The following is a 24,350-nucleotide window of genomic DNA, read 5'->3' on the forward strand; positions in this document are numbered from 1 at the left end:
ATAAATTTGGAGAAGTAGCACGTGACCAGAATGCGGGGTGCAGTGGCTGCAGTCATCTTCCAATCGCCGTTGCAGTCTTCTTCTGAACGTCTGCATTGCAGGGAGCACATCGATTGTTTCGCTATTATACAGATCGTAACAGCCACGATGTCCTTTGTAACCGTCGCTGTTGCTACGGTAAGTTTTCCCATCCTCATCTCTTACTCATTTCTCCCTAGCCGTCTCTGTCTATTCGGTTGGCTCAGGATTTATACTGATTGTAGGATCGTAGCTACCGTCTGTCCCTCTGGATTTTGAGGGTAATAAGAAACGCATTCTTGAGTCCATACGTATTGCGAAAGAAAAGGGTGCCAGGTTGAGAACAGGTCCAGAGTTGGAGGTGAGTTGGCATTTATCCCGAGCAATCATTCTTCTCTGCCATGATTCTTTGATCTGCATTTTTTCTTCTTGCTTGCCTATAGCTAGTAGAAGGAACTCATCACTTTGCAGCTTATGTAGAACATACTAACATTTTGACCATAGGTTCCGGGATATGGATGGTATGCTTCTGATCAATTCGTGAGACATGTCTTCTTGATCATTCTGACTGTTCACCAGTCTCGACCATTTCCTAGAAGGAGACACATTCCTTCACTCTTGGGAGTGAGCGGTTCTAAAGCTCCTCTGTTAATTGGTAAAATTACTTACCCCGAATTTGTAGAGTTCTTGCAGATATTCTGGCGGACCCTGTGTCTCAGGGCATGCTACTTGATATTGGTAGTAAGTTCTAAGTTTTCCAAACATTTTCTGGCTTGATACCACCGTTAATACATATAGTCCCCGTTCGACATCGCAATGTCAGGTACAACACCCGCATCCTGTGTACTTATCGCCACATATACGGTATCCGCGCCAAACAGTCTCTTGCCAACAATGGATTGTATCGCGAAGCACGGCATTTCTCAGCATGGACAAAAGAGCATACAGTGGAAACTTACTATTTGGAGAAGTGTGCGCGGGACGTCACAGGCCAGAGTACATGTCCGATCGGGGATTTTATCCTTTCAACTCCAGATACAGCTGTGACCTGCGAGACATGTGAGGAGCTTTTCACACCGCTCAATCCATCGACATTTGCGGGGTTAAAGTAAGCCATTTACCAAATACTTCTCTGTTTATGTCTTTGATGGCAACATCCTCGGGGTTATCACAGTATAACTAAACGTGCCATAGTGGAGCGGAAATTATACTGAACAGCAGTGCTTCTCAGTAAGTTATACATCGCTCAAACAGTTGGGATTGCTACTCATTTCAATTCTCTAGCGCCGAACTACGGAAACTGAAATCAAGACTTGACCTGATTGCTAACTCGACGCGAAAACTTGGAGGAGGTCAGTCAGTCACTAATCGCACAAATTACCCATGTCTAACTACCAAGAACAGTATACGTTTATGCAAACGCTATTGGTATTGAGTAAGCTTCTCGTCGTCCTACTTCAATGCTACTTTCTGGCCTAAATTTATAGGCTGCTAACAACGTATCCTATTGCAGTGGCGAGGCACGAATGCTCTTGTGAGTCGCCTTTTGTCAACACCCAATAAATCTGGCAATATCTCTTACTAATTTTGATAGCGATGGGTCATCCATGATCCTCGTGAACGGTGAGGTGGTTGCGCAGTCATCGCAATTTTCTCTCCGTCCTGTAGAGGTAACGATTTCCACAGTTGACGTGGAACGGGTACGTAGCTACAGAAGTGAGCATAGTCGCGGAGTACAAGCTGCCCGGCAAGTAGACTTTCCACGAATCGAGTGCGATATCCACCTTGGCCGTACTACGGAAGAGATCTATCTAGCGGATACGTTGGAGATAGCGAAGCCCATCGAGCTTAAGCTCTTGGACACTATGGAGGAGATATACATGGCTACTGCCGTATATCTGTGGCAATATCTGATACGTGCAAACGCCGCTGGCTTCTTTCTCGCCTTATCAGGTGGCTTGGATAGCTCTAGTGTAGCGCTTTTCGTCTATGGGATGGCGCGTCTTGTTGTAATCTCCATTGAGAACGGTGATGCGGGCACTCTACAAGACTTACGCCGCATCACGGGCGAGCCGGAATTCACTCCAACAAAGCCAGAAGAAATTGTTTCCCGATTGCTGCATACCTGCTACATGGGCACCATACACTCTTCTGACGAAACCAAGTCTCGCGCTAGGCGGCTCGCAGAGACTATCGGTGCCTATCACTCTGATATAAACATTGACGATGCTGTCTCTGCCTTTGAGAATATCGCCTCCAAGGCTCTCAACGGATTTGCACCCAAGTTTGAGTCTGAAGGTGGTTCGGTGGCAGAAGGATTGGCGAGACAGAATGTACAAGCACGCAGCCGTATGGTGCTTGGTTATGAGCTTGCACAATTGTCAACTACCGCGCGCAAGCTCCCTCGTGCTGGTGCCTCTTTGCTAGTCTTGGGAAGTGGTAATGTGGATGAAGTAAGTTCCCTACCAAATTATATATATGATACCATTTCCATTCCAACGATTCGGTAATTTACACACTGACTTCAATATTAGAACCTACGAGGTTATTACACCAAATATGATGCCAGCAGTGCAGATCTAGCACCACTAGGAAGTATTTCGAAGAATGACGCAAAAGAGTTCCAGCGATGGGCGAGGGAGAAATGGAATATTCCAATCATAACTGAGTTCCTGGAGGCTACGCCAACAGCAGAGTTATTGCCTCTTGCACAGAATCAGAATGACGAAGACGAGATGGGAATGACCTATGCCGAATTATCTGGTAATTCTTTTCTATCTGAAAAGGCATCGAACTGTTACTGACCTGGTTTAGTGTTCGGTTTGTTGCGCAAAAGGGATAAATTGGGTCCCTGGTCAATGTATCTTCGACTTCTGAGTGATTGGAATGACCAGAGCCCGAAGGATGTGGCAGAAAAGGTTATGAGATTCTTTCGCTTCTATTCGTAAGTATCATCTTCTCAGTAATCCTTACATCTGATACTAAGTGCATCCAGTATAAACCGTCATAAGGCGACAATCATCTCTCCCAGTGTACATTGTAAGTCCGAGTCCGAGCCTTCACTGCTTCTCAATTATTTTGAGGATAAATATACTCATTGAAAATTGCAGTGTCGGCTTACAACCCTGATGACAATCGTCATGACGAGCGACCATTTTTGGTGGGTCTATTCATTCTCTCTCTAATCAATCCTGTATTTGATTTATTATCATACTAACGAAATCTTTTATACAGTATGTGGTATATTGGCCATGGCAATTCAACAAGATAAAAAAGCACGTGGAGGAGCTAGAGAAAAAGCTGAAGCAGAAGTCTGGCAACTAAAGAGGCGTATCTGACGTTATCATTCTGGATATACGCCATGGATATGGATTCAAAATTGAGTTGAGGCACTTCAATCTCTTGCTGTGATAGAGGCTTTTATTGGACAGCGCGTGTTTAACAAGAAAGCAACTGAGGTATAGAAATATTAGACGATAAATCAATTCAGCATTTATATTCAAACATTACAATTCCAAGATTGTCCTTTGGTGTCATCGGGACGCCAGGATTTGTGTGATCCATGATGTTGCCAGGAAACACCGAATATTGTTACGCTGAACAGCTGAGACCGGGTTGGTTAGGAGTAACATGCATAAAGAAAGTCGTCCCAAAGCTACTACTTACCTGTATGGATGATATTTGCTTGGTGGAGATAATCTAGAGCAAGAAGAACATTCCGTACAACAGCTCTGAGAAGGGGAGCCGTAAGAGCTTCCTCAGGAAAACATTGCATACATTCAGCCATGTCAAGACCAGCAGCGAGGTAGAGGAGACAAGGATGAATGTCATCAGGTCCAGTGATTTCAAATGAATCAGTAAAAAGTCGGACGAACCTCTTCCCAGGATGTTCACCCTACTTTTCTCGGAGGTGTTCAACAACGGTAAGTTCCGGTAAAGCCCCCTTGCTCCTGACATGAGCCTTTAGTACTACGTACCGATTTTCCCTATCCAACATCAGTTGTAAAACTATGATATATGTGGCAGAATACACAACACACCAGAGATCAAGGCAAAGCCAGATGGTTGAGGCTGGCCCATACCCAAGCTTCGTGAGGACCTGGTACCTAGATTGAAAGACCTCGCCGATGCGCACTGGATAGTACCTCTCAGCAAGATAGTGAGGCAGTGCCTCCTCTTGGATCTTTTGAGAATGATCCATCATCTAGAAAGACGCGTAGCGGTGATATACCGCTCACCTGTTCCGATGTCGCATGCAAAACACGGAGGCTTGGGTAGTTCCAAGATGACTGTAGTCCACAAAATGGCATTGATACCTGTATGTTGAGACGAGATGTTTTATTTGCCATGTCTGCCAAGTTTCAAGGGGAAATGCTTTGCTATGTAAGCTAGATTATCGTCCTGCAAGGCTTTTGGCGACTGCAACACGATCCCCCATTTGAAAGCTGTCGAATCGATAAGCTATCATTGGCCAACAGAAATTCGTAATTCCATCGCAGTATAGGTTGAAGAAACATATCCTGATCCCCAATGACAGCGATCAACAAACTGTGATGACTAATCTAATGCCTAAGGCAGCCAACTGCCTTTCTCGCTCGAAAACAGCTCTTCTTAATGAAGGACAATGTGATAGTGTTACTGCGAATGCCTGCATGATTCAATGGCCAGCCAATCCAACTTCTCCGGGCCGTTCATTGTTATCGTCAGCCTATGGCCGGTTTTGGTGGCAACAAGGCTAGGCAACAGGGCTGCGCGAGGCGAAGCGAGGCTGTGGGGTGTATGAATATCAAATAAATAGCCCATCAACCTCAGCCGATCTTTGACTGTATTTATTATCATTCCGTGCTCGTCAAAAGATAAGACAACCCTACTAAATAAATTGGTGACTTGTTGAAGCGTCAAAAAGGGTGTTTGACTGGACAAACGACTTTGCAAACCGCAATGGCTGAAGGTGGCTACACATATCACTCCGTGCATACAGTCTACATAGATGCTGGCTAACAACATACACAAGAAGCATCGCTGCTAACAGCCCCGTCGGCTAATCTGCAAAGCAATATAAACTTGCAAGAGCAATGCCCGTTGTTCACAATTCTTCCGGCAGAGATCCGGTCCCTGATTTATACCTATGCTCTCACCGACTATGAAGACATCACTCACGATGGCCAGTCTTATGACCGCAACACTTACTGGTACCGTCCTGGCTATAAAGCGAGGCGGCGTACAGCAACGGAGCTTCTGCGTTCTTGCAAGCGTGTTTTTCAAGAAACGTGGTTCATGCCTTTTGCACTTGCAGAGCACTCTTTCTATCTGATGCATCAAGACAGAGCACCGCCAAGGCGAGTCACGCTGGAGCGAATGAGGCAATATTTGGCGACATTGAGGGACTTTGCACGGATCCAAGATGGGAAGGATATACCGCAGATACATAGTATCAGGGTATTTGCCCAGTTGTGGGCTTTGGAGGATCCGCGAAGGCTGCAAGAAGTGCTAAACCTTGAGGGGTTCCGCCCAAGAAATGTGACTATCACAATTCGATACACCGACTTTTGGTTCTGGGAGCGGAATGCGCCATTGCATATTGATGCACGTTGGGTGAACACTGTGATATTTCCAGAATCAGTCTCCACCATCAAAATGGATTTCGAGATGGTCGACCGGCGTAAGAAGGAAATTGACTTCATCACAGACTTGGCAGTTGAGAAATGGGTTTTCCGGCGCGCTGATGGGATTATTTTTAGAGCCAACAAAGAGGATACAGTGACAAGCGGGTGGACAGGAAGCTCTACTTGGGCTAAAGCGCGTTGGATCAGGGATGAATCAAGGCCTAACGAGATTGATTTCTACGTCAAAACAGTAACTTGGAAGCCCACCTTTGATGGTGATAATCCCTTTGCCGGGAGTTACAAGTGCCCGAACCTGGATATACCAAGTGATTTTGTTCAAGAACCAGTGCTATGGCTACAAGGAATGGCAAGTGTTCCGATTGATTGGCTCGCTTCTGCTGGTGTTCCCAACGAGGCATCCGCGGAGGAGGTTGCTCAAGCCGTGGGACGTCGACCAATTCGTGCACGAGGACAACATAGGCCAATAAGAAGAAGACCGAGGCCAGAGACCGATGAGTGATTGTATGACGGCACTCGTATCGCTGTTTCTTAGTCATAATAATATTCCCGGCTTGAGGAATGTCTTATTCCATTGATTTATTTTGCATGATAGTGAACTCTCACTTTGTTCCATGTCCTTAATGAGCTGAGTCTAGCCAAAGTTCTACTTCCTGATTTGCCCTCTTCTGTCTCGTCACTATTACGGCTGGAATAGCTTTAATAGCACCAAACATGATATCTAGTTGTTGAAATTCGGGAATTGGCTGCATCATACAACATTGTAACATACCAGATCGCGGAGTTTACAATGCTTGATGATGAATGAAATGGATTCGGCCTGTATTGATAGGAAAAGTTACTGGGAAGTATTACTGTAAAGAAGTTGAACCCGGAATTACTGACCAAAGGCCGTGCTGATCTTGCTTTAAACAACTTGTGTTTCTATGTAATCTAGGGTTCGTTGTATGATTATAATCCTTACTATCCTTGATACATCTACACAGTTCTAAAGACAAGCACCTGCCCTAACCCGTAATTTTTTTTAAGTATGAATATTCACCAAATCTTGACCACCGGACTACCGTATTGATAAGTGACATCATGCTTCCTTGAAACACGTTTAGAAATCATTCGTAGCGTGTTATTTGTCACACAACGCCAATGATCAATAGTCAGTCAATAGTACACACTAAGGGGAACACACATACATCGGTTGGCTTGCCTGAGGCAAGTCACATCGGGACCTCGGCCCAGCTTCCCCGCAAAACGAAGCTCCAACTCCGCATCATCAACTTCGTCCTACTTATTATTTACATATATACATATATGTTTACTTACTTTTGGTTTCTATTACTCGGCCTGTCATTTGATTGCTGCCCACATATAGTTATATTGTTTATCCCTAGTCAACAAAAGAAAAAAAAGCAAACATGCCAAAATCACAACCAGGTCCAGCCTACGTCCTGGGCGTGGGAATGACCAAATTCATCAAGCCCAGAGGCAAGGTCGACTACCATGAACTGGGCTTCGAAGCAGGAGTCAAAGCCATGCTTGACGCCCATATCACCTACGACGATGTCGAGCAAGGAGTAGCATGCTACGTCTACGGAGACAGCACCTGCGGACAGCGGGTGTTCTACCAATTTGGCCTGACCAAAATTCCCATTTTCAACGTCAACAATAACTGCGCTACTGGCTCTTCCGGGCTTGCTCTGGGCCGCACTATCGTGTCCCATGGTGCCGCTGACTGCGTTCTCGTCGTTGGTTTCGAGAAGATGAGCCCGGGAAGCTTACAGTCAGTCTATAACGACAGAGAAAACCCGACCGGCCTGTTAGGAATGATGATGGCCGAAACACGAGGTATCACCAATGCGCCTGGCGCTGCCCAGATGTTTGGAAATGCTGGCAGGGAATACATGGAGAAGTGCGTAATTCCAAAACTACGTAGTAAGATTACAGGCACTGATTGAGTGTCTCGCAAATCACAGATTCGGTGCGAAGCCAGAGGATTTCGCAGAGATTGCTCGCATAAACCACGAACACTCCAAGCGCAACCCTTACTCACAGTTCCAGGACGAGTACAGTCTAGAGCAAATTCTCAAAGCACCGATGGTATTTTCACCACTAACCAAACTTCAATGCTGCCCGACATCGGACGGCGCAGCGGCGGCAGTTATTGTGTCACAGGATTTCCTGGATGCTCACCCACACTTGAAGAACCAGGCCGTCTTGATAGCTGGTCAAACGATGGCAACGGATGATCTGTCGCTGTATAACCGCAGCTCCATTGATTTGATGGGCTTTCAAATGGCCCGTCATGCCTGTCGCACGGCAGCTGAAGAGGCCGGGGTGAGCGTCAAGGATATCAAAGTGTGCGAGTTGCATGATTGCTTTTCCGCCAATGAGATGATTACCATTGATGCCCTTGAACTATGTGAGCCCGGCAAGGCGCATGAGATGGTGCAAAAGGGCGACATTACCTACGGCGGGAAGATGGTCGTCAACCCCTCAGGTGGCCTCATCTCAAAGGGACACCCTCTTGGAGCCACAGGAATTGCTCAATGTGCCGAGCTAGTCTGGCATTTGCGCGGCTGGGCCAACAATCGTCTGGTTAAGGGTACTGTAGCTGTGCTCCAGCATAATCTGGGACTGGGCGGTGCAGTGGTGGTCACTGTATACAAGCGGGCCGATGGCAAAGAAGCAACACCTGTGTCATCTGAGGCAGTTGGCCAGATTACAGGGCTAGGTTACAACCCTGCTGTTTCAGCGAAGGGCTTCACAGCGGCGCAAGCAAAGTCGGTTTTGAGTGGAAGGGCCAGTGAATGGGCCCAGGGCGATGTCCAGGATCGGGTCCTGGCTCGATTCTGAATTTCATTATGACGAATATGAGCGTGTATAATTATTTCCCGAAATTTATGATATTTTGCAGGTTATCGTTAACATCGTCAATAGTAGACAGAAACTTCCAACGGCAGCCTGAGGCCTCAAAAGCTAGCCAGGTCTTGGCATAAGCTGACATAAGCTGACCCGCGTTCTTATTTCCACCTCTTCCGTGCAAACATTTTTTCCCTTTTTTTCTTCTTCTCTCTCATCTACATTTTTACCAAGGTCTTCATACCCTTGTAGATGGAGTTTTCTTTCCCATGTCATCTACAAATTTAGAATGTTTAGACCGAGAGTGAGCAAATGCTTGTTTCTAATCCCGACGACCATTATCGCTTTTTTTGCTCTGTGCGCTGGCCGGGTTCGCTTATAGCATACACCTATTCCAACACGTTTTCATTTGTCTCTTTGAATTTATGGCATTGATCATCACTTCCGTTACGTCTACATGCATTCATGAGTGCGAAGTGGGCGAGAGATCTGTTCAATATTCTCCACTACTAATCTGTTAGGAAAGAATGAAGACCCCTTCAATGCGAGAATTTTTTCTCTCTTTTTTGTCTTCTTATGGGAGACGAACATTCTTCGAGCGACATCTTCCACTATTATCAGCGTCTCCGGCCTCGTGTCGATTGCGTATAGCGACGCGTTATACATCGCGCAATTCTCCTGCCATCGCCGTGGTTGACGACATCAACGCAACAACATGCTGGTATACTAATGAGAGATATCGACCTCTGTTGCTTGGAATCGGCATGTCGTATACGTAACCAACGCTCCGTACATGCATGATACAATACTCTCTGTCACATATATACAGGCATATTCGAAGTCTCGTCTGTCCGTTCTTCTATGACGGAGGAGGTCAAAATCGTGCCGAGAAAGAGAAAATTTTTCTTTAAATTGTAAAAATAAAAATTTGCTCTCGCTCGTGTTGCGTTGGCCTCTATTATTACATATTTTTGTCGTGGGGCCTTACGTGTCAATAGAGAGAGGTACATACATACCTAGTTAGGTACTTACATAGCATAGAAATTTATCGAGATCTAATAAAACACATGGATGGAATGTCTGCCTCCTGTATATCTAGATTGGTGGTGAAGAATGTCGTCGTAAGGGTTCCTAGGTCTCTGTGTTGACATCCCTTGCGTGCCCATCTGGTTCAATCCAGGACTGGAATATCGAGGTCAGAAGCTGGCGGATGACCCTAGGAATGCAGGATGAGATAATCGTGTCCAACAATACGTAGTTAGTTTATTTAGATGTATCGGAGCAAGTGGACGCTGTGTTTGCAGGATAAATAGAAAGGGTACTATTGCCATCTTTGTATCTAGGTAGAAGAAACGCTTTTAATTCTACTTAGTCTATCCCCGCCTACTCCAGCTAGATAGTAATATTTGGAACATACTTCACTCCTTCCTATTTTCTAAAGTGAACCTCATCTAATATTTAGTCCTTGGAGATATCTTACTCATTCATAGTTTCTATCATAGAGCATCATCTACAAGCTTCCCCGACATGGAGGCAAGTAAACTTCATTCCATATCGAGGCTGTCTTTGTATGTATCTCGATGACCTTCCAAGGCTGGGTAGGTACACGCGTCAATGAGAAACTTTACTCAGGTAGCTCGATGGGCTGTGAGACACGAGTTATGTTGATCAATAACTCGGGTAGGATACCCTTGTATGCTCCCAGTTTCCCGGGATTTTGGCGAAGGGATGAACATTAACTTCCCTTTGTAAAGACATCTTTTATTAAAGGGCTCGAGTTGGCCTGCCTGCGGATGTTTTCCTGGGATTATTTTCTTTTGTACTTCCTTTCGCTTCTCTCTACATCTCGCTACCAGCAAGTGATTGTTAGAATACTTTCAAAAACCACACTTGCCATTCACTCATTTACTGACCAAAAGGGTTGTCAAAAATGGCCCGTTCCAATCTTTTCTACTACCTCTTCGCCGTCCTGGTCGTCCTGGCTGTCGTCGCCAATGCTAGACCGACAAGCCCTCAGCCTGACACTGGAAATGTCGGCGCCATGCCAGGCATGGCCACTGCATTGAAAGGTGGCGCCCAAGACAATGACAACGCACCTAAAGACGTCATGGCCGACAAAGAGGCGGCGTATGAGGAGGACATGGAGAAAGCCCTGGAAGCAGCATCCAAGGTAACTAAGCACTTGATCAATCCTCGTTACAAGTATAAACCGTTTCACCCAGATTAACAAGCTGACAGGCTGCTGCGAAGGCCACTCCTACCGTCGCTGGCCTCCGTCCTACCCCTGGCGTACCCACTACGGCTCCTAGCCAGACATCGGCCAAGCCGCAGCCAGCTGCACAGGCCAGTCCCTCGGAATCTGCGTCAGCGAAGCCGAAGAGCATGCTGTCCAACTTGCCTCTTGTTGGAAGTCTGGTGGAAGGTCTGCCTCTCCCAATATAGAGGGGTGTTTGTTAGTATTGCATACGTGCAATCATCTCGCGTGGCTGGATGATCGGGGGAAGAATGCTCTTGATGGTGTATCTTTTTTATCTGGTGTGAAGGTGTGAAAGGCCTTCATGGAATATATTCAAAACATCAATGTCCTAGTCGGAATGTATGTCATTAACGCAGTATTTGAATTCACGCTTTTTTGAGAACCAGTGTAGCTTGTCATAAATCTCACTTTCCACTGTAGTCCTTTTTTATTCTGTTCATTGTCTTCTGCCATCGTGCAGCCGGCAGATCGTCTCTTTTCGATGGTATCCCGGTATAAGAATCATCAGACGTGGCTTGTTCTGGAAGAACACTGTCGCCAAATCTTTCCAGCATTAAGTCAACAAACGTCCATAAACTCTCGCCCTCCCATGTAGTTATTCCCGAAAAATGAAGCGTCCGGTCCATGACCAGTTTCCTCTTTGTATTAAAGTTCCCGTTCCTTATAAGGGCGTTATCATCATCACCATAATCGAGAAGATAAAATAGATACATCCACCCAGATATATCACTCGGATTGGATAAACACCATTTCAACATAGGCTCAATCATGACCAGGGCTAGCTCTAGTGATAGAGCACTGCTTCCTGTTAACATTCCTGATGATTCGTCTTTGGTTGATGACGACGCAGGCTGAGCTATCATCAGAGCATGCACTTGGCGCATATAACCGAAGGCATAGTAATTCCGCGGATGTAACTGGCCAGCCTTACATACTACATCAAACTCCTCGAAAAAAATTTCACGTAAGAAATCGTTGGAAGTTTCACAAGAGCTTGTTGCACCTTGTTGTTGTGCCTTTAGTTTCAAAAGTTCAGTCAGGATCCATAGTCGATGCTGCCATAGCGTAGGCGACTTTGTATGCCGGTGTAGCGGCGAACAAAGGAAAGTTGTCATTAGACTCCGTTCTCTTTCGAGATTGCCCTCGATGGTGGCACACTCTTGCTTTGAAGCAGAACTGATCAGTCGCTTCCTCCAGTTGCATGCCGTTACATGTTCACAGTCAAAGAGGAGGATGATCTCCGTTGCGGCGGCAAGATCTTGATCCTTTTCTTCTGCTGAGAGAGTGGTCGGTGTTTGACTGCGCTGAATGAGATATTCTGTAAATCGCCGTCGTGCAGTTATGAATGCCTTTGCGAGGGCTTTCTTGCTGATGCCAATGCAGGATCCATCTCGCACAAGCGGTCCCAGCTCTGGAGACACAATCTCAATCTCGAAGGCCTCGTTGGATTTCCTCTCGGTAAGTATTCCACGTAGAGTCTCGTAGATGTCATGGGATGACGATGACATTGACACTGAGAGTGAGCTTGCGCATAATTAAACAGGGTGATTGTGCGGGTAGCAGTTGTCTGCTGTCGCGCGGATGTCGGCCGCACACACCAGCCCTGCCCTGCCGTGCGCCGCACCTGCAGGACAACTCGTCTAAGCTAAAACGTCATCTTTTTCTCTAATCGCAACTCAACCACTTCAACCACAACTCCCTATGGAGCTACGCACTTACGATTTTTAGGTACAGGCTCGATCTTAGAGCTGCGCACTACTCTCCACATTCTATCTAAACGTCCCTTTTCAGACGTTTCCTCTTCATTGTGCGACATCTGAAATAGGCGGCTTAAGTCTCGACTCGAGATGATTTCTCTCCTGTTACTTGTTTTCTTTCTACAACTGGCCATATATATCATCAACACAATCGGTGCAAGCACAATCGACAATCTGGTATGTGGAAACCTCACCGAACCCAATCTCGTGACATTGAAGAGAGCTTGCGTCAACTAATCAGAATCTCAACCCCAAACATAGCTATGGCTCCTTTACCTACGATCACCCTTCCCTATTTCGAAAGATGCTCGTAAGAACAGCGAGCTGAAGCGCGATGTTGTTCAGCTTAAACGAGAAATGAACGCAACCAGTTCACAGGATGAATTTGCTAAATGGGCCAAGTTGAGACGGAGACATGATAAAGCAATGGATGAATACGAAGCGATGAGTGAGTTTTATCCCCTGTCTTGTATTCTTTTCTCTTTTACTGATGGATATCTACTCAGACCGATCTCTCAATTCGAGAAAGACGTCCTTCCAGTTCTCCATAAAGACTGCTCGATGGCTCAGCACAACCGGACTTCGATTCTTCCTACAATTTTACTACACGAAAACCCCCGTATTCGAGCTTCCGGCAGGCTGGTTCCCATACCCTGTCGAATGGATCCTGTCGTTTCCACGCGCACCGCTGGGAAGCGTCAGTAACCAGGTTTGGGGTAGTGCCTGTGCGGCTGCTATTACTTTGGTGGGTGATATGATCGTTGCAGCGTTGCAGAGAGGTGGGCAAACAACGGGGAACAAGCAGGCTCAAGCTGTTCCGGCTGGTGATAAAACGAAATGATGATACATTCCAAGGTTGTCTGTGCGGTAGCATGAAGATTTCAAATGACATTACGACAACTTAGGCCAACAGAAATAATGCATTAATAGGTAGTTAGATGTTAAATCCATAAGTGTACACACTTAGGTCCGACGGAGGCTATGTATGATAGAAGATAATATTCATGGATAGATATTTGATGAAGTAATACTGTATAATGTTCATCAGATATTGTTGACAATCAGGTCTTCAACGGCTCTTACACAAGGCAAGAATCCTCTGTGCTTGACTCTATGATTGTTATATCATCACGCGAACTCCATTCCCAAGACAACGAACCCCAACAGCCTTCCATGAGGTGGTTACACACAAAAATGTCATGAAGCGTCATGACTCAGTCCGGCCCCTTTGACAAGGCTTCTGTGTTGGGGAAAATGGTCTCCCCAAAATCACCGCTTTCCCATAAGCTACAGACTCGAAAGAAAAAAAGGTGTGTTTCCTCGCCTCAAGAATGAGCCCCATTGAGTTACCTGTCTGAAACAAATCAAACAAGCAATCGCATAACTATCGAACCACGACGAACAGCAACCCCAATCACGATAAAAACATTTTTATCCTCTTCTCTTCAAACCCAAATCAATGCCATTGTATCCACGGTCAAGTGTCGCAAGATTTGTAATCCAAAGGAAGAATAGGAGCGTAAGCCGCTATCAAATTGCTTTTATGGCGGCGCGTTTCCGCATTGCCTGACAGCTTTTTCTGAAGAGAAAGACCATGCCTCCCTAAAAAAGAAGAACATGAGCAGGATGTCCGGGGACTTTCTCCCAAAGCTAAGAGGTGAAAGAGGTATGGGTATACACTCTTGTGTGTGAGCTTTGAATGCGATCCTTTGAGCGAGGAAGTTGGAGAAGGAAGGAAGGAAAAGAAAAGGTTTTGCGAATGCGGATTTTTTTTGTTTTTCGGCCGGAGCACAAGGACTGCGCTAGACCGGTTTTGGGATGGTGTGTACACGTGCAAACTGTGCAAACCGAGCATATCACGTGATGCTGTTGTGTACGGATCACCCGATTCGGTAAGACGACGTGAAACCCGTCTCCGGCCAGTCCACTGCTCTAGATCCGTGTGAATACGGTTGGGTGGATGCCTAACAGGCTGCGTACTAGTATAAGTAGGCCTCCTTTGTCTCTACAACACTGTGTGACCGAGGCTGTCCATTGGCTGGCTGCCAAGTAGGGCAAAATACGGGGTGCATACTTCGCGGTAGACAGAGTACGGGGAAGCCTGGAGAATCAGGCTCAGCCTCACGTGCCCCAGCCCAATAGGAATGCTACACAGTATTTGTTACGTACTGTTTTCTGGGCAAACAGGGCGAGCTTTACTAATATAACATGCTAACTAACTTATTAGTTAGTTAGTTGACGTCTGTTGGTTCTCCGCTGGCCACATGACCTGCTGCCAACTCCGGATTCTTAAAAACAGTGCCTCACTCGGCATGCCCCTTGGGGCCTTCATAATCTGGTTTCCCATAGATTTCTACCATATAATAAGCTATACTACTAACTGCTGGAATTAACCTTTTTTCCCCCTTTCTGTTCATCTTCATTGACTTGTGGACAAGTTCATATCAACCCCGATCAAAACCGCTGTGAGCCGAGGGCTGCTAGGTCATACAATCAGGGCTTCACAGCACAACAGAAAATCGGAAATAGATGGAAATCATAAGCAAAAGTCTCGCCACCTCCGAGCAACGAAGCCGAGCAAGAAGAGAAAGCAATCCGTCTCGCACGTGCACCTACTGCAAAAAAAGGGAGCCCACCAACGCTCGCCCCGAGCAAAAGCTCAAGCGCTGTTCGCGCTGTCGGGCCAGTGTATATTGCTCGCGGGCCTGCCAGCGCGCAGACTGGAAAAGAGGGCACCGGCAGACATGCATTTCCGGCGCTATCATGGCTAGAAATAGCTGCTATCTGGAGGGGTTGCGGTCAGAGGAAATGGTCATGGATCAATTGGTGGACGCGTATCGTTTACGAGTGGAGGATGAGAGGTTGTATTGTGGGCGGCTGAGAGGGCGATATAGTGTCAACTCTACCAGGATGACTGCTGCTGCTCCTGCTGATGCGGAAAGAAGTGCAAGCAGCACCACCAGTCAAGCACTCCAATATGCCTTGCAGGATTTCCAGGATTTTCTGGACCTGGCCGAGTCTGAATCTCGCAACAATAATCACGATAACGAAGCGCATCATGGTTATGGGAATGCTGAAGAAGAGGAAGAAGATATGAATGGTGATTCTTCCTCGCCGTCCTCGTCCACTACAATGAACACCGACACTGACAACTCGAGTTCTTCCTCTCCCTCTTCTTCTTTAACACTAACGACAACAATGTCGACGATGGCGAATGAAACATCAAAACAGGGCAAAGACACCACAGTCCTACCACAATGGTGGAACGCCGAGAAGAGAGGGCTTTGTGAAGCGCGTGCCATTGACGGAAGTGGTGATGTATGGTCAAATCTTGGTCAACCCGCGGGCAAAGACGACATTCTCGATCATTATCAGGATAACCTGATGCCCATGAAGCTTCGAATGCTTGCTGAGAGAGTGTATGGTTCAGATGTTATGGGCCAGTCTCGTTTGTGATCGGCATCAGTACGGATAGAGAAAACGGTGGTTCCAGCGAAATAAGTAGGGAAAAAAAATTAAGCAAAAGTAAAACAGAATCACACCGAGAAATGAATCTGAAAAATATTCATAATATTTCCGTTCTGCCATGTTACGATGCACTATAGACGATAGAATGAGGAAAGAAGAAAAAGAAAAACTTTTCATTTGTACAATAGAAAAGGTGAATGTCATTATCTTTAAGCCTTGCCTGCAAACTTCTTCGCCTTCTTCGCCTTTGCCTTCTTGGTCGAGGACTCGGGCGTGGTTGAAGGCGTGGCTTGCTCCGGCTCGGCTACTTTGGCCGGAGTTGTCTTGATATCAGGTGTCTCTGATCCCTTCTCTTTCTTGGACTTCTTGGCTTTCTTCTTCTTGGGTGTTTGCTCATCAGCAACAGCCTTTTCGGCTTCTTTATCGGCCTCCTTGTCATCACCATTTGCGACAACGACATCCGTAGAATCCTTTGCAGGTGATTCCTTCTCGCCAGCCTCAATCTCAGCTGCAGCCTCTGGAGCCGGCAGTTTCTCTTGAACGGGCACTGCATCAATTGCCTTCAAACCCGGAACATCGTACTCATAACCCATCAACTCCTTCAATTTCGCGGCCTTGGCCAACCGCCGACCATTTTCTTGCTCAATGCTCTTGGCCCATTTGTCCCGCGTCTTGCCCCGATCCAAGCGCTGCTTCTCAATTCGATTCCAGGGAACACGCTTGTATCGACGATTTGACCCTTTCCAGAGCTCCGCATGCTGTTGCTCCTGGGGCACGAACTTGCATTTCAGAATGTGGCCGTACATCAAATAGTTGTTCATGGTCTCAGCGACGATCTTGGCCACCACTGAAGAGGCAAATTCAATAAATGCGTAGTGTTTGGAGCGTCCCGTAACACGATTGCGGGAGAGACGCAGACGCGTGATGTCGCCGAATTGAGAAAAGTAGTCCCTCATTTGATGTTCGTAGAAACCGTGTGGGATGCGTCTAGTGACGTTAGTGACTCCAACCTAACTTTCTCTTTGAGTAGGGGAGACTCGTATGCTCACCCAACGTATACCGTTCCAGGCTCGTCGGTTTGGGTATTCTCCTTAAGCTTTTTCTGAATCTTTCGTTTGGCCTTCTTTGAGTCTGGAATTCGAGGCACAGCTTTGTCGGCATCGAATCCCTCGTCTTCAGATGCATCCTCATCACCACTACTCTCAAATCCTTTGATGAGCTCGGCGGTCTGGTCATCAAGATCATCATCTTCTTCGGATACTTCATCATTATCGGTTTTCTCCTCAGCCTCGACCTTGGCCTTTTGCGGCTTTGAGGAAGCTTCCTTCTTGTCTTTCCTTCCGCTGCTATTTTTGGAGACTACCGACTTGTCCTCTTCCTCGTCTGCTGACTTGTTGCTTTCATCATCATCATCGCTCAAAAAGTCGCTCGCACGCTTGCGTGGCTTGATCTTGCGTGTCGGCTCATTGGCGGTGGTTGATTTGGCAACGCCATTGGTCTCCTCTTTCTTTTTCAGAATCGACTTTGGAGCGGCAGACGGTGGCTTTTCAGCTGTGACAGTAGTCTTTTTCGATTTTTTGTTGGGAAGATCTGTAACGGTGACAGCGGCGGCTGAGGTAGCTAGAGGAAGCAGGCTTAGTTAGTATATATGCAAATACGTGGGAAGATCATAATGTAAAATTGATTTTCCTCACCCTTGCGCTTTTTGTCCTTTTTTTCTGGAGCCATTGCGACTGGTCAATGTGCAACAAAATCTACGAGAGAGCACAAGGTCTGTATGAGCGGTGCGGAAAGATATTTTTTTTTTCTGCCCATGAACGCCAAGCCCAGCGGGTCCAGCACCTAACTAAGCTTGCTTCCTTCCCCACATCAACTTTTTGGATCTTCATTCAGTTCAGTTCAACAACGTCAAAACCAGACCCGATGGCGAGAAAAAAAAAGGACAGGAAGGATAAATCGGGGGACCTATCACACGAAGAGATCTGGGACGATTCGGCACTTGTGCGTTCATGGGACGACGCTGTAGAGGAATATAACGTAAGTCCCCTTTGGCACGTGATTCCATATATATTGACTTAACAACTAATTCCAATACTGCAGCTCTACCATAGCATTCATGCTCGTGGAGAAGATGTCGACGAGGTTCTAAACCGGGCTGAACGAGAGGGCGCAGATGTTGCAGCAGGCATCGATATTGAGAAGGACGACGAGTCCATGGGTATCGAGGATGATGCTGGCAAGGCGGCAAAGCTAGAGGAGCAGGTGAGGATATATGCATATAGCAAGATTTTACTGTCATAGATCAAACACTAACGTGGTGGTTCACAGGATATCACGGCAGATGAGCCTAGCCCGTCGAATGTTCGCAATGCAGTACCTCTGACGGCCGGGCCTGGGGGAGCACCGAGTGTACCTGACGCACTTCTAGGGCAAGGTAAGTTATACATACACTCAATTGTGATACATGGCTCTTTTGCAGCCTAGGCTTATTAACTAATCATATTGAACAGTGCAAGACCCGGCGCTCAAAAATCTCATGATGGCATGGTATTTCGCGGGTTACTATACTGGGCTTTACGAAGGTCAACGACAAGCAGCCCCGAATGGCAATCCTGCGAATCAACAATAGAATAATGACTTTCCATATTGAAAATATATTTTCTTTTTTCTTTTTTTTTTTTTTTTTGTATTTTTACTGATAGCCAGTTACTGTTGGCCTTGAGACGCATTATAAATTGATACCCTGTTCAAGTCTTGCTCGACTACATGTTCGTCTGGTCGCCTATACTTCTGAGAAAATAAACACAGGTTTGTTGTGCTATTGAACTAAAATGAAAGTTGGAATTATTAACTGTCTCACAGTACCACTGCCAAATCCAGATGATGACTAGGGCTGACCGTCATGGAACAGGGCTGCGACACAACCTGCGACAAGAACCGTCTTAGCCCGAAGCATCAAACATGTCCCACTTCCCATGGATTTATGAGTGGAAGAATCATTGATTTATTGACCGTCCAGGTGTTCTGACTATCAATAAAATCTCTTGGAGGCATCCGTGGCTACATAACTTGGGATCTGTTCATTGATATTAGAGTCGTACAAGACCATGGTCCGCTGTATACGGCCACTCCTCATTGCAGCATCTCTGCTGTCAACAGCTATTGCCAAAACTCTTTCTCTAGACCAGTCCATCTCCGCACTCGGAACAGTCACCGAGAATGACACTTCCAGTACAACAACCACCCACCAAATCACCGTCGGCGGCACCAACGGCCTCGTCTACACACCAAACACCATCTCCGCCTCAATCGGCGACATAATCCAATTTAACTTCAAGTCTGAAAACCACACCGCCACTCAGTCCTCCTTTGCGGCCCCTTGCGAAAAGCTAGCAGGCGGCGTGGATTCGGGATTTATGCCTAACCTTGACAACACCCTAAATCCGGCGCCCACAATACGATTCCAAGTCACAACCACTTCGCCCGTATGGATATTTTGTGCTCAAACGGGGCATTGCGGAATGGGCATGGTGTTTGCTATTAATCCGACCGCTGAGGAGTCATTTGAGGCTTTTCGGGTTGCTGCTATGGAACAGAAAGATATTGGTACTACCAGTAATAGTACTAGTACAACGACTGTCTCTGCTAGCGCCAGTAATGGCAGTAGTAGCGCTGTAGCTGTCGCTGCTCAGGGCACCAATGAAGCAGCTGTTGTGTTGGGCACTGGTATCCTCTCCAAGAGTAAAAGCGCTTGCTCGTGTGCGTGCCTCTGCGGATCTGCGAATTTCCCAGATGGAGCTGGTGTTGGTGCTGTCGGAGGAGTGGGTGGTAAGTCCTTAAGCCATGTCTTCTCATGTAGTTAAAGCTTTTGACTAACTTTGAACTTTCGATCAGGTCAACTGCCGCTTTCCTATGCTGCCGCTACGAAGCGATCTTTCGGAGATCAGACAGTATAAAGTTTGTATATGTTCTGAATTGCTCTCAACGAGGTATGGATTAAAGCAAAGTAAGGAAGAAAGGAATGGGCATGCTTTCTGGATTCTGTCTCACTATATTTCAGCGGATAGAAATAGCAGACAAACAAAATAATGCTATACCAAAATTCTAAAAGGGAAATGTGGTAGGGTTAACTGTGATATTGTGAAAACGCCAACGCTAAAATAGATCATAGGCGAGAAGATAAATGTATAACCTCTCTTTTCTTTCCTGTCTCCTCTATCCCACGCACACGTCCACTCATACAATACCAAAAAGTCAAGCCAAGCGTATGTACGGTACAACACAAGACAAGAAACCCGAGCAAGCCCAATACCCGCGGCTAAGAGATGTATGTATTTGCGACGACGGCCAGGAAACTATATATAGTTCTAAAAGGAAATCCTGGTTGGGCGTTGGTATGGTGGTGGAGCATATGGGGTGACAAAATCAGGAATGGTCAATCGATCATATACGAGGAGACAAGTGAAAAGTATCGTCTTGCGAGTCTATACAATTTTCGTGTCATTTTTTCCCGCCGCCTGCCGCTGCTTCAGCAGCCTTTTTCTCTAATGCTGTAAAAGAAAGGAACACCGTATGTTAGAATCCCAGCTGCAAATTAATGCGTATTTCATCTTGGATGCTGAATAGAAAAGCCCTAGAGAGAAACGAAAAAAAAAAAAAAAACGAATTCAGTAAATGTATCGATTCAATACCTTTTCTCTGTTTCTCCTGCATAATGGCGGCCACCTTCTCTTTCTCCCGTGCGAACTCGTTACCGGACATAGTGTTCTTTGCTTTCTGTTAAAAAGACGTCTCGGATTAGCCAAGTATCCTATTGATAGATTCACGGGTCATATTTTTGTGTTGACGAGGGCTCCTTTCTTTCACTGATCTTTTCGACTCGACCCCTGCAGGGAAACGGGGACTATACGTACAGTCTTGGCTTGCTTCTCCAGGTTCTTCTTGCGCGCATTCTCCCTCTGGTTACCGCGAGTCATTTTGGCGTGTGTTGCTTTGACGCTCGACGGATAAGTCAGTGCAGCTGTGCGTTGCGAATAGAAGCGAAGCGCGCTGGCACAACAAGTGAGGTTTGAGGCAAAGAAATGCATCCACGCTAGTCCCGATCTGGCCTTGACGGTATTCTGCGATTCGCCGGGATTCGACCAATCAGAGCGCTCCGACAATGGCAACTTCGATGTTTTGTTGTCTAATGTGTTGCACATTTTCCGACGAATAGTCATAACTTATCAGCCTTTGCATAACCCACCAGTCCGTTCTTGCATAATCAACTATGTAAAGCAGTCATGTTTGATGCCTCAGGTTGTGCCTCAGCTAGCCGCAGGCGAGTGTTTCAGCGCTTCCGCTCGACGTGCTTCGTCAACCAACCCTTGGACTGCCACTAGCATCATCTGGAGCAAGCCTTGCTAAACTTCTCTCGTCCTCCAAGTTTTGACGAGAGTGCTGCGACCCCACTGGTTTCTATTAATAATAGCAACAATAGGGTGATCATGCCAACCAATTCAGCAAGTATGAAACAGCCAATAGGCTCTCTTACTCGCGCCTTTCAGGGTCGGCATCGGAAGGCTCCATTCACGACGCCCGATTGACTGTGTCATCAATACCCATTGTCGAAAGAATGAATGGCTTCCATTGTTTCCGGGGCGAGAAGGGGGGAGCCTGTGTTTCATGAGCCTCCTGACTACCTGAATACTATTGTTCACATACTGCAGCGTCAATAGGTCAATAGATAGGCAAACTCCTGCTTCAGATGGTGTCTATCTTTGGATTTAGCCGGACAACGTCGGCGTACTGTCTCCGTACATATCTTGGTCCTCTTCTCGATATTGTGTCTTTCCTTCTATTTTTTCGCCTGTTCTTTTCTCATCTCTAATCCTTCGCCTGGTCTTCAAGACAGACCATCTATTTCTACCCTATTTAATCAAGTCTCCTGTGTTTCTTCTCTTTCACGGTTCTGCTGGCTAGACCGTGAACTCTGATTATCATCACCATCACCATTATCTCCCTTGACGGGCTCTCTTTCATTTGAAGTAAAACGTGATAATTCGTCTGCTTCTTTTCCTCTGCTTGAACCACTCTCACTCACAAGTTTGGAAAGAAAAAAGAAATTAATAATCAACCAAATCCAAATAAAATCATGGCCAACTTCTTCAAAGCTCTGGCTGGTCCAGGCTATGTGATTCTCAATGTCATTCGAGGTATCAACATAATCGTCTTCCTCGATACCATCGCTGCAGGCGTGGTGATGCTCATCAAAATCTCCATGAACAACAATTTCTTCTTCTTTGAGGCCGTCAGCCATGCCATCACGGTCATAATAAGTAGTGAGTACTGCCGGCATCTGCTCTGCATATATGTTGTTTTTTTTTTTTTCGTCTTCAAGCTATACAGACAGCTGATGTAAGTACAGTCTTCCTCATCGTCACGGAACTGCCAGTCTTCGAAGACTTTTTCATCCGCTTTGCTCCCCAGCTTAGTAAATCTGCCACCTTTGTGCCTCTAGCACTGATTATGATTGTCATGGGTGTTTCTCTGCTTGGGAACCTGAACAACAATGATTACAGCGTGGATAACATGGGACTCCCATCTTGGAGAGTGGTTGCGTCTGCTGGAATCATGGCGATGACTATGGGAATCTTGAATTTCATGGCAGTATGTTTTCCCCGTCTCCCATATGTATATAAAAGATCTGTTGCTAATCCTTTTGTAATCAGAGCTTCGTCTTCGCAGACACCGAACGCTCCCTAACAGCCCGTCACGTCCGCTCTCACGGCGCCGTAGCCGACAAAGTCGTCGACTCCAACAGCAGTCAAAGATCCTTCAAGTTGAACACCGGCCAAGATGGCTTGCCTACATACCGCCAGGCCAGCGTTACGCGCTCAGCAGAACAACGAAGCGTGCCTCGGTTTCCACTGAAAGTCACCATTTCTTCTTCAAGTGAAAAAACGGCTACTGCCACCGACCCCGTTTCCAGTAGCGACGTGACGAGGCCTGATCTTGCTCATCATCCTGCTATGCAAGCAGCAAATTTTGTTTAAAATCAATCGTTTCGCTCTTTCTTTCTCTTTTCTTTATCTGACGAGAAATGCATGCAAGGTTCGCTACTGCGAATATCTATCAGCGGGTTAAAGTGATTCGGTGTTTTTGGCGATGCCTGTTGTTCTCGTTCTTTTCTTGAGATCCAACTTTAGTTCCATTCCAGCGGAATGAAATGCATGACGCTCGCTTGCTCATGATTGTACATAAAATATACCCTTCCTTCTTTCTCTCTCTATCTCTATGACAGCTCTCGTTTCTGCTACCTGTCAGCTCGCACAGACAATATTTCTTTTCCCTAGCTTTGTCCTTTGATTCACAATCAAATAAGGATAGAGACACAGTATCTTAGATATTAGTCTTTTCTCAAACCTGACCGATTGGCGCAGCTCAGAATCAATCAATGTCCGTACCTCATCTGGTGGGTCTGATCCACTCCCTGCGCTAATAACGGGAGTTTCCGTTGCATAGTTACCAAATTTGCCATTTGCGGAATCTATTCCTAGATGCGAACTTCAAGTTGAAAACGAAGCATAGGACAGAAAGATGGCCTTTTAAATGTAGCACGGCTATATCAATTGCCAGCTATTAATGAGGCAGCTTTTGCCTGATACTTTGGGCTATAGTAGATTTCTAGCCTGAAGAACTTCCCAGACTACTCCTTTAAAGAGCGAACCCCCGTCTGTACTGTAAGCTTGCAAAACAGTCCGCAATAGAAACAAGGCGTTTTACTTCTAAACAGAATGCGAGTATGGCTGTTCTTCAGAGGCGCGTATACATCAGAAACAGCCACGGAGATGCATCCCGAGTACACCTGTTTAAGTATTTGAGTAATCAATCGAATCGTTAACCACTGTCATTTATGAATAAATTGGCCTGCTAGAAACTCTGCTAGGGAGAATACTACCTAGGTACTGAAGCAGGATTAGAATTTTATACTAGTGCTATGGAATTAATTTGGTTGAAACATTTGCTAGGCAGATAGGGTAGTTCTTTGCAACTGGACGGGCGTGTTGGTACTGACATGAACGAGCAACTTAGTCTGTTTGATTTCTTTGTTGGCCGTTCCAGCCACTTTTGATTGACTAGACTATATATAAAAAAAGGGCCCTCTAATTTGCGTGTGGATGGTTGAAAAAAAGGATGTTAATGCAATATCTTGGCATTAACTAACCTGGGCTAAGCCTAATCGGGCTCGACCCGACTCGGAAGATTTGGCGTGTCACAGTCCAAGACTCCAGCAGTCACCCTCCAGAAATGATATGATTGCTTATTTGTTCTGAGCTATAACAATCTCCGCTGCTGCTCAGTGTCTGCCAACTATACTATCCATAGGCA

At 46.2% G+C, this 24,350-nt stretch overlaps 11 protein-coding genes across 11 annotated transcripts; 9 read left to right on the forward strand and 2 right to left on the reverse strand.

Annotated features, from left to right (window-relative positions):
• Positions 1–147: 147 nt before the first annotated feature.
• On the forward strand, positions 148–3,342 carry UA08_05721 (hypothetical protein; the record flags this gene model as incomplete). The annotated part of the gene is made up of 15 exons (XM_020268022.1): positions 148–177; positions 272–379; positions 523–673; positions 712–759; positions 817–1,126; positions 1,213–1,248; positions 1,303–1,370; positions 1,423–1,453; positions 1,532–1,552; positions 1,613–2,471; positions 2,553–2,781; positions 2,833–2,962; positions 3,014–3,057; positions 3,129–3,178; positions 3,253–3,342. 15 exons carry the CDS (start codon positions 148–150, stop codon positions 3,340–3,342), a joined length of 2,205 nt encoding a protein of 734 aa, XP_020118909.1.
• A 1,617-nt stretch (positions 3,343–4,959) lies between these two features.
• Positions 4,960–6,144, forward strand: UA08_05722 (hypothetical protein; the record flags this gene model as incomplete). The annotated part of the gene is made up of 2 exons (XM_020268023.1): positions 4,960–4,969; positions 5,033–6,144. 2 exons carry the CDS (start codon positions 4,960–4,962, stop codon positions 6,142–6,144), a joined length of 1,122 nt encoding a protein of 373 aa, XP_020118910.1.
• Positions 6,145–7,054: 910 nt separating this feature from the next.
• On the forward strand, positions 7,055–8,492 carry UA08_05723 (Non-specific lipid-transfer protein; the record flags this gene model as incomplete). Its single annotated transcript, XM_020268024.1, has 2 exons — positions 7,055–7,548; positions 7,613–8,492. The coding sequence occupies 2 exons, from the start codon at positions 7,055–7,057 to the stop codon at positions 8,490–8,492; spliced, it is 1,374 nt and encodes a 457-aa protein (XP_020118911.1).
• Positions 8,493–10,428: 1,936 nt separating this feature from the next.
• UA08_05724 (hypothetical protein) lies at positions 10,429–10,940 on the forward strand (the record flags this gene model as incomplete). Its single annotated transcript, XM_020268025.1, has 2 exons — positions 10,429–10,668; positions 10,737–10,940. The coding sequence occupies 2 exons, from the start codon at positions 10,429–10,431 to the stop codon at positions 10,938–10,940; spliced, it is 444 nt and encodes a 147-aa protein (XP_020118912.1).
• Positions 10,941–11,159: 219 nt separating this feature from the next.
• UA08_05725 (hypothetical protein) lies at positions 11,160–12,263 on the reverse strand (the record flags this gene model as incomplete). The annotated part of the gene is made up of 1 exon (XM_020268026.1): positions 11,160–12,263. The coding sequence occupies one exon, from the start codon at positions 12,261–12,263 to the stop codon at positions 11,160–11,162; it is 1,104 nt and encodes a 367-aa protein (XP_020119086.1).
• A 339-nt stretch (positions 12,264–12,602) lies between these two features.
• UA08_05726 (Protein get1) lies at positions 12,603–13,353 on the forward strand (the record flags this gene model as incomplete). The annotated part of the gene is made up of 3 exons (XM_020268027.1): positions 12,603–12,689; positions 12,774–12,960; positions 13,019–13,353. 3 exons carry the CDS (start codon positions 12,603–12,605, stop codon positions 13,351–13,353), a joined length of 609 nt encoding a protein of 202 aa, XP_020119087.1.
• A 1,922-nt stretch (positions 13,354–15,275) lies between these two features.
• Positions 15,276–15,968, forward strand: UA08_05727 (hypothetical protein; the record flags this gene model as incomplete). The annotated part of the gene is made up of 1 exon (XM_020268029.1): positions 15,276–15,968. One exon carries the CDS (start codon positions 15,276–15,278, stop codon positions 15,966–15,968), a length of 693 nt encoding a protein of 230 aa, XP_020119367.1.
• Positions 15,969–16,189: 221 nt separating this feature from the next.
• UA08_05728 (hypothetical protein) lies at positions 16,190–17,708 on the reverse strand (the record flags this gene model as incomplete). Its single annotated transcript, XM_020268030.1, has 3 exons — positions 16,190–16,967; positions 17,030–17,600; positions 17,639–17,708. The coding sequence occupies 3 exons, from the start codon at positions 17,706–17,708 to the stop codon at positions 16,190–16,192; spliced, it is 1,419 nt and encodes a 472-aa protein (XP_020119366.1).
• A 195-nt stretch (positions 17,709–17,903) lies between these two features.
• Positions 17,904–18,609, forward strand: UA08_05729 (hypothetical protein; the record flags this gene model as incomplete). The annotated part of the gene is made up of 4 exons (XM_020268031.1): positions 17,904–18,017; positions 18,081–18,242; positions 18,309–18,414; positions 18,491–18,609. The coding sequence occupies 4 exons, from the start codon at positions 17,904–17,906 to the stop codon at positions 18,607–18,609; spliced, it is 501 nt and encodes a 166-aa protein (XP_020119365.1).
• A 478-nt stretch (positions 18,610–19,087) lies between these two features.
• Positions 19,088–19,936, forward strand: UA08_05730 (hypothetical protein; the record flags this gene model as incomplete). Its single annotated transcript, XM_020268032.1, has 2 exons — positions 19,088–19,808; positions 19,875–19,936. 2 exons carry the CDS (start codon positions 19,088–19,090, stop codon positions 19,934–19,936), a joined length of 783 nt encoding a protein of 260 aa, XP_020119364.1.
• A 2,177-nt stretch (positions 19,937–22,113) lies between these two features.
• Positions 22,114–23,014, forward strand: UA08_05731 (hypothetical protein; the record flags this gene model as incomplete). The annotated part of the gene is made up of 3 exons (XM_020268033.1): positions 22,114–22,300; positions 22,387–22,628; positions 22,691–23,014. 3 exons carry the CDS (start codon positions 22,114–22,116, stop codon positions 23,012–23,014), a joined length of 753 nt encoding a protein of 250 aa, XP_020119371.1.
• Between the last annotated feature and the right edge of the window lie 1,336 nt (positions 23,015–24,350).

Source organism: Talaromyces atroroseus (genome assembly GCF_001907595.1).
Source record: "Talaromyces atroroseus strain IBT 11181 chromosome Unknown scaffold_7, whole genome shotgun sequence".
Taxonomy (NCBI): domain Eukaryota; kingdom Fungi; phylum Ascomycota; class Eurotiomycetes; order Eurotiales; family Trichocomaceae; genus Talaromyces; species Talaromyces atroroseus.